At 50.5% G+C, this 8,564-nt stretch overlaps 1 protein-coding gene across 3 annotated transcripts in view; it reads right to left on the reverse strand.

Annotated features, from left to right (window-relative positions):
- Positions 1–1,315: 1,315 nt before the first annotated feature.
- Positions 1,316–8,564, reverse strand: part of lnx1 (ligand of numb-protein X 1) — a 31,626-nt gene continuing 24,377 nt past the window's right edge. For all 3 annotated transcript variants that reach the window (XM_035416303.1, XM_035416305.1, XM_035416306.1), the window contains 6 exons: positions 6,618–7,007; positions 5,086–5,220; positions 4,336–4,513; positions 3,785–4,046; positions 2,938–3,096; positions 1,316–2,465 (listed from right to left, as the gene is read on the reverse strand). In XM_035416303.1, the coding sequence (XP_035272194.1) occupies positions 2,330–2,465; positions 2,938–3,096; positions 3,785–4,046; positions 4,336–4,513; positions 5,086–5,220; positions 6,618–7,007 (1,260 nt within the window). In that variant the 3' untranslated portion in view covers positions 1,316–2,329. The remainder of the gene's footprint in view (positions 2,466–2,937; positions 3,097–3,784; positions 4,047–4,335; positions 4,514–5,085; positions 5,221–6,617; positions 7,008–8,564) is intronic.

The following is an 8,564-nucleotide window of genomic DNA, read 5'->3' on the forward strand; positions in this document are numbered from 1 at the left end:
ATCTACCTGAGAAGGGACAGCCATGTGTAGTCTATCTTGCCAGACAGTGATGTATTAAACTGAACGTATTAAATTGTATAAAATTCTACTGGATGTGTTAAATTTCATGTATTAAATGGATTCGCTAGCTTCATTTAACGTTTAAAGTGTAAGATCACAAACGTGATTAGAATGTTCATAACTGAACATTCTAATGCTGATGTAACAATCACAACTGGTGATTGAAAGCAATGGAGTTCTAGAGTACTGGCTTAGAATTTTGAAGAAACACATTCCAAAAAACCTACCCTTCAAAGTGTACACACACGCACGCGCACACACACACAAATGCACACATACACACGCACACCCACGCATGCACACACACACGTGCACACACACACACACACGCATGCACGCACACGCACACCCACACACGCACACACACACATGCACGCACGCATACACACACACGCGCGCACACAGGGGAGGGATTGTAGCAGGTTTAGAGATGTAGCAGTGTAGCAGTGGTTGGCCGCAGTGTAATTAGCACACGTTTATGTGACCAGGGCTGCTCCAGCTCCAGATCCAGCTGATTCCATGTGTGGCTCTCTTCCTGTTTAACACTCGCTCACCACGTGTCCTTAGAGACTGACTCTGCCACGTGTCCTTAGAGACTAACTCAACCAGTTTTCTTGGCAAGCTCCTGTGTCATAGGAAAATATATACATTTTTCAAAGGGCTGGAGATCCAGAGCATATGCGATGTTGGCTCTCTCTCTATATATATATATATATATATATATATAGATGTACGTAGACTACTGGTGCAAATCGTAGAAAAACTGTGCTTAAAGAAGGTAAGTATTTTATCTGCCCTTTCTTCTGTGGTTGCTTCTCTGAGCCATTTTCGTCTGTAAAAAAGTGTCGTTTTCTTGACTATGAGTGGTAATGACATCATGTAGCTGTAAATAATCTGAAATAAAGTGCAGTTTGACCTCCCCAAACTAAGCCAGTAAGCTCTACTTCAAGGAAATGTAGGTCATACAGTTGTGCAATCATTTTGTGCAGTGCTGAAATTTTGTGCAATAGAACCAAAACTCCCAGTTTACAGTGTAGAATTTGCAGACTGGCCTGATGCCCAGATCCGTGTTCTTAGCATTTTACATTATCTCACCCTATTTTGGAAGCCAAAGCATTCCAGTTTGAATCTTATGAATATTCATTAAGGCGGATGGCCAAGTACAAATGCACCGTCTACACTGTAACACAGTGCTGGAAAATTCCCTAGTTAATAAGCAGAGAGGATGAGAGGAAGGCAGGACCTGAGTATCTGGTGAGTCTATAGAGTCTTTGATTTAAAGCTAGAATCTCTAAAGAAGATGTGTGTGCCTTGTAAGAGTGGTGCTTGCTGGGAAATGTAGTGCCCAAGCCCCCCAGGGTGAGATTAAGCTGGATTTATCCCCGTTACTGCAGAGTTAGGCCACTGCTGTGCCACATGCCATATGTACAGCTTTATTGAGCATTTTCCCAAAAGTACTGTCACACAGACCCACACAAGCCCGTACAGGTCCACCGTAGTGGACAGATCCTGGCCTCAAACACAGGAAGTCAGATTTCCCCGCTGCTCCAAATGTCCGTAAGGCCTCCACGTCTACACAACTTTATTCTTCTATTTATTTTTTTAAATTTTATTTTCTGTTTATTTAGATTTTTTTTAAACATTTTTTTTTTGCTTGCAAAGTGATTGGAATACTGCGCCGTGGCATCAGAAACATGGACACAGATCTGTGTTCAACATAACAGGGAGAAAAATCACTCAGAGCAAACAAAAAAATCAATATACATACCGCGTAAAAATAACATTACATAAAGCATAAAAATATAACATATATATTATGTCCAAAGGCCCTTCCAACAGCAGAAGAAAGACAGAAACACAAGTGCTTGAATCTGATTTTCAGACACCAACATTTACAGCAGACAGGCTAGTAAACGCACTAACACAGAACGAACATCATTGGCAACGTGTGTCTTCTGAGCTCCTCCCAGCGCCAGTCTCCAAGGAAACTCAAGAGGGGCGGGGCTAACCAAAACAATATCCATTCAGAACATCATCACCACAAAACAGCCAAGCCTTGGGGAGGGGGAGGGGTTGGTGGTCTGTGAACTCCAGGCAAAGTGTCAGTTGTCCATGTGTGAGTGATAGCCCCACCCCTGGCCCGGTTCCAGCCAATAGCAGGCTGCCTGGTCAGGATGTGATGGGTCCCAGCCAATAGCAGGCTGCCTGGCCAGGATGTGATGGTCTCGGCCTATAGCAGGCTGCCTGGCCAGGACGTGAATCTCTTGGCCTATAGCAGGCTGCCTGGCCAGGACACGATGGTCAAGGTGATCCGCCCCCTCAGCTCCTTCAGCAGACGCACCAGCATGGTGTGAGTCATCCCCCAAGTGCTCTTTCCATTCACCTCCAGCAGAATGTCCCCACACCTGTGCGCACACACGCACACACACACACTGAGAATTACACACACCTGCACACACACACACTGAGAATTACACACACCTGCGCACACGCACACACACACACTGAGAATTACACACACCTACACACACACACACTGAGAATTACACACACCTGCGCACACGCACACACACACACTGAGAATTACACACACCTGCACACACACACACTGAGAATTACACACACCTGCACACACACACACTGAGAATTACACACACCTGCGCACACACACACACACACACTGAATTACATGCACCTGTACACACACACACACACACACTGAATTACATGCACCTGTACACACACACACACACACTCACACACACACATACACACACTGAATTACATGCACCTGTACACTCACTCACTCACTCACTCACTCACTCACTCACTCACTCACTCACTCACACACACAGTGTAAAGAGTGAAAGTGAGCACCGTATCCTGCCGTCGTTGTAGGCTGGCGTTCCCTCCACGATGGAGCGGATGAAGAAGGACTGGTTGCAGTGGAGCTCCTCGTAACCCCCGACGATGCTGAAGCCCAGGCTACCAGACGTGCTTCTCCGCAGCACAATGTCTTTGCAGCAGTACAGGTGCCTGCAAGGGACAAACAGCACCAAACAGCGGCACAACTCTATAACATTCATGAGCAATTACAGCCTTTAAAACACGTTCAACCTTTACAAACTACCACATTAACAATCTTTAAAATTGTGTCCGGTTGACCGTTACAAACCTTTACCTTTAAAACAGCTTGTACCTCACCATCCACAATTAGACTACCTGCAGTATGTATATCTAGCCTGGTGGAAATGATGACAAACATAAGGAGACCAGAGTAGATTGGCAGTCTGGAATTAGCAGTAATGCCTGGCTCTCCACAGCTCATTGACAGTCGGGGATCAGAGTCACCGATTGGCACCCTGAGATCAGCAGTAATGCCTGGCTCTACAGGGATCCATGCTAAGGCCCTGCAGGTCCAGTCTAATCCTGCACACACCCAACATAATCAGTTAAGGTATGATTACTACTAATGACTTACCTGAGCTCTGCTCATGCTAATTAATGAGCACTGCCTGCTCATACCTGGATTCCACTCAGGCTAATTACTAGTAGACAATTAACTGAACACTTCTTTGCATGGGACTCATTACTTAGCACTGCTAACTGCTACTGAATGCTCCAGCTAACGGCTCGGACCAGAAACCTGGCACAGCACAGCGTTCCTGGAGTCCCTGAAGGCTGGGCTCATATCTGCTTCTGACAGGTGAGAAGGGTCCCTCACCTGGGCAGCTGTAACCATGACACCCAGAGAGGGGAGTAGTCATCGCAGGGCAGCGGGCTGTAGCTGGCGTCGGTGGGGGCGGGGCTTAGGGTGGGAGGGGAGGCGGGGTTGGAGGCGGGGTCGGGGTCAGGGTAGTCCTCAGGTGGGGGCATCTCCAGGACGTGCAGTACCACGGGGGAGGAGGTGTTCTTCAGATTGGCTACCGCCTCCCCCCGAGTCACACCTGTCAGCTCCAACCCATTCACACTCAGCAGGATGTCCCCTGTTACCATGGACACCAAGCAGCAGGATGTTAACACACAGATACACACACACACACTCACAGATACACACACAGATACACACACATACTCACAGATACACACGCACACACACACACACACACTCACAGATACACACACACACACACACACACACACACACTCACAGATACACACACACACACACTCACAGATACGCACACAGATACACACACACACTCACACACACACACACACACACACACACACACATGCAGACTCTCCATCACACACACACACACACACACACACCTTTGCGTATGGAGCCCTCCTGCCCCACCACCCCCTCGGGGTCCACGTTGGTGACGTATATGGGCAGGTCCCAGCCGCGGCTGGCCATCCCGCCAGCCACCGTCATGCCCAGGGAGTCCTGCTGCTCCTTCAGCAGAGTCACCGTCTTCTCATAGCAGGCAGGCTTCACACACGCGTCCTGCACACACAGACACGGAGTGAGTGAGTGTGTGTGTGTGTGTGTGTGTGAGTGTGTGTGTGTGTGTGTGAGTGTGTGTGTGTGTGTGTGTGAGTGTGTGTGAGTGTGTGTGTGAGTGTGTGTGTGTGTGTGAGTGTGTGTGTTTGTGTGTGTGTGTGTGTGTGAGTGTGTGTGTGTGTGAGTGTGTGTGTGTGTGTGTGTGTGTGTGTGAGTGTGTGTGTGTGTGAGTGTGTGAGTGTGTGTGTGTGTGTGTGAGTGTGTGTGTATGTGATTGTGTGTGTGTATCTGTGTGCGTATTTGTGAGTGTGTGTGTATGTGTGTGTGTGAGTGTGTGTGCGTGTGTGAGTGTGTGTGTGTGTGTGTGTGAGTGTGTGTGTGTGTGAGTGTGTGTGTGTGTGTGTGTGTGAGTGTGAGTGTGATTGTGTGTGTGTATCTGTGTGCGTATTTGTGAGTGTGTGTGTGTGTGTGTGAGTGTGTGTGAGTGTGTGTGTGAGTGTGTGTGAGTGTGTGTGAGTGTGTGTGTGAGTGTGTGTGAGTGTGAGTGTGTGAGTGTGTGTGTGAGAGAGACTCACCAGCAGGGTGGTCTCCGGGTCCTCAGGTGAGTAGGGCGGAGGTCCTTCCATGCTCCAGGGCGCCTCCTGCAGGAAGTCTGGATTGTGCAGGTGTGTTTGCCGTGACACAATAAAGTGCACCCGCTCTTCACTCGCCTGGGGGGGGGGGGAGAGAGCCTGGCATCAGATCTGCCCCTCACCTCGAACACAACCTGCCGCCCCCCACCTCAAACACAACCTGCCCCACCCCCCCACCTCAAACACAACCTGACCCCCACCTCGAACACAACCTGCCGCCCCACCTCAAACACAACCTGCCTCCCCACCTCAAACACAACCTGCCCCACCCCCCTACCTCCACCACAACCTGCCCCCCACTTGAAACACAACCTGCCAACAATCTGTCTCAGTCACAGTGAATCTGTCTCAGTCACAGTGAATCTGTCTCAGTCATGTGAATTTGTCTCAGTCACAATGAATCTGTCTCAGTCACAGTGAATCTGACTCAGACGCAGTGAATCTGATTCAGTCCCAGTGAATCTGACTCAGTCATTGTGAATCACGGTGTCTAGCAGTGTCATAATATGTTCTTTTGGTAACCATGATGTCATGATCTCTCGCTCTCTCTGCTTTCAGTCTCTGACAGAGAAGAGAGACTGCCAGTGTGTGTTCTCTGTTAAGGGTCCAAAAGCAATTCGGTTTATTTTAGGATTTGATACCTTTGTTCACTGTCCCAAACGGCTGGTTTTGATTTGTTTGATAATTTGGTTGACCCTAATTGTCAGCTGTAAAGCAGTTGTGAGCTGAAGCTGGTTTGAGTTAGCATTCATCTGGAGATCTCTGGAACAAGTCGTCTGAGGCAACGCTTCACTGGGCTGCTGTCTTCTTTTTGCAGAGCCTTGACAAGGCACGTATGGCTAAGAGTTATGTGGACTTATTCTTAGAACGTTCTGTAAAATGTATTCTCTTTCCTGGATCTGAATGAAAATTGGACGTCTGCCTAATTTAGTCCTGCTTGCACTGTTAGAGTTAATCATGTACATCTGTAGAATGTTTAAAAACAATTCTGCTCACAGGATTTCAGTGGGATGTTTCTACATTTTGGTGTAAGCTTAGTTACTTGTCTACAAACCTTGTGGCAAATTCCATTGCTAATGCCAACAACTTAAAACTGTATTATAATGAGTTAGCCAATTAATAAGGTTACACACTGACTAGCTAAGTTGCTAGCAAGCTCGTTACCCATCCTAGATGCGTAGTGTCACAGACAGCTATTTAGTGAGGTGCTTGCTAAGTAACAAGCTAGCTAATCTGATTAGTGTACTTTCATCCACTAGCTACTCAGTTACTGGCTGAATGGGCTCACCTGTATGAGCAGCTCACCTGTATGAGCAGCTCACCTGTATGAGCAGCGCGGCGTGCTCGGGGGCTCACCTGTATGAGCAGCTCACCTGTATGAGCAGCGCGGCGTGCTCGGGGGCTCACCTGTATGAGCAGCTCACCTGTATGAGCAGCGCGGCGTGCTCGGGGGCTCACCTGTATGAGCAGCTCACCTGTATGAGCAGCGCGGCGTGCTCGGGGGCTCCGTAGCGCAGGTCGTGGCCGTTGATGGCGAGGATGCGGTCGTTGATGCGGAGCTGCCCGTCGCGCGCCGCCAGGCCGCCGTCCAGCAGGTGGAAGACGAAGACGCCGTGCTCGTCCGCCCGCCGCACCAGCTTGATGCCCAGCTGCTCGCCGGGGCAGCCCTTGGCCAGCACCACGTGCAGGCTGTCGTCTCGCGGGGCGGGGGCGTCGGTGTGGGGCGGGGGGGGCGCGCTGGGCCCCACAGACCGGTACCGGTGCTTCTGCTCCCGAAGCACGGTCAGACGCAGCAGCTGGCAGGCCCGCTTCAGAGTCGCCACGGCGTAGCGGTGCGGCACGTTACTGATGTCAATGCCGTTCACCTGGGGGGGGCACGTTACTGATGTCAATGCCGTTCACCTGGGGGGGGCACGTTACTGATGTCAATGCCGTTTACCTGGGGGGGGCGGGGGGGGGGGCACGTTACTGATGTCAATGCCGTTTACCTGGGGGGGCACGTTACTGATGTCAATGCCGTTTACCTGGGGGGGGCGGGGGGGGGGGGCACGTTACTGATGTCAATGCCGTTTACCTGGGGGGGCACGTTACTGATGTCAATGCCGTTTACCTGGGGGGGGCGGGGGGGGGGGGCACGTTACTGATGTCAATGCCGTTTACCTGGGGGGGCACGTTACTGATGTCAATGCCGTTCACCTGGGGGGGGCACGTTACTGATGTCAATGCCGTTTACCTGGGGGGGGCACGTTACTGATGTCAATGCCGTTTACCTGGGGGGGGCACGTTACTGATGTCAATGCCGTTCACCTGGGGGGGGGGGCGGGGGGGGGCACGTTACTGATGTCAATGCCGTTCACCTGGGGGGGGCACGTTACTGATGTCAATGCCGTTCACCTGGGGGGGGCACGTTACTGATGTCAATGCCGTTCACCTGGGGGGGGGCACGGGGGGGGGGCACGTTACTGATGTCAATGCCGTTTACCTGGGGGGGCACGGGGGGGGGGGGGCACGGGGGGGCGGGCACGTTACTGATGTCAATGTCGTTTACCTGGGGGTGGGGGGGGGATCAAATCTCTGCACTTCACCACACACACCAGCTCCCACAGTAAGGACTGGTTTGGAATTTTGGGGGATTTTTCGCCTGTTTGGCCCCTAATTCTGACCGGTATTGCACTGCTCACTTTCACCAGCAGGGGTCTCCATAGTGCATTGCAGAGCAGTCAACCCTACAGTTCCACCTATCTTCCTCCATGTTGTGCTGACCTCAAACTTTCCTCCACCCATTTCACCAACAAAAACCGAAAACTGCAGTTTATAGAAATATCCAACAAATGCACACGTACTAATGCCCATGTACTAATTTACCTAAACCAGGGCTACACAGCCCTGCTGCTGGAGATCTACTATGCTGTAGGTTTTCACTCCAGACCTGACAAAGCACACCAAAGTGCACCGACAGCTACAGGTACTGTTGAGCTGCTAATTAGCAGAATCAGGTGTTCCAGATTAGCGTTGGAGTCAAAACCCACAGGAGGGTGGATCTCAGGGTGGGCTGCCCTGCCGTAAACTCTAAAAACAGGCAGTGGGGCTCATGATCCCCATAATAAACACAGCTGCCATTGATTGGTTAAAAGTCAGTCACTCTGAACCAATCAGGACGCTGCTCTCCTCTGTATGACAGCTCTACCCAGGAGGTGGGCCATGCACATGAACACTGCTCAGCTACCCTACTGAACACATTATCACAGAGATCAGCTACCCTACTGAACACACTCATGATCACACTGCTCAGCTACCTTACTGAACACACTCATGATCACACTGCTCAGCTACCCTACTGAACACACTCATGATCACACTGCTCAGCTACCCTACTGAACACACTCATGATCACACTGCTCAGCTACCCTACTGAACACACT

Source organism: Anguilla anguilla, chromosome 4 (assembly GCF_013347855.1).
Source record: "Anguilla anguilla isolate fAngAng1 chromosome 4, fAngAng1.pri, whole genome shotgun sequence".
Classification (NCBI taxonomy): Eukaryota; Metazoa; Chordata; class Actinopteri; order Anguilliformes; family Anguillidae; genus Anguilla; species Anguilla anguilla.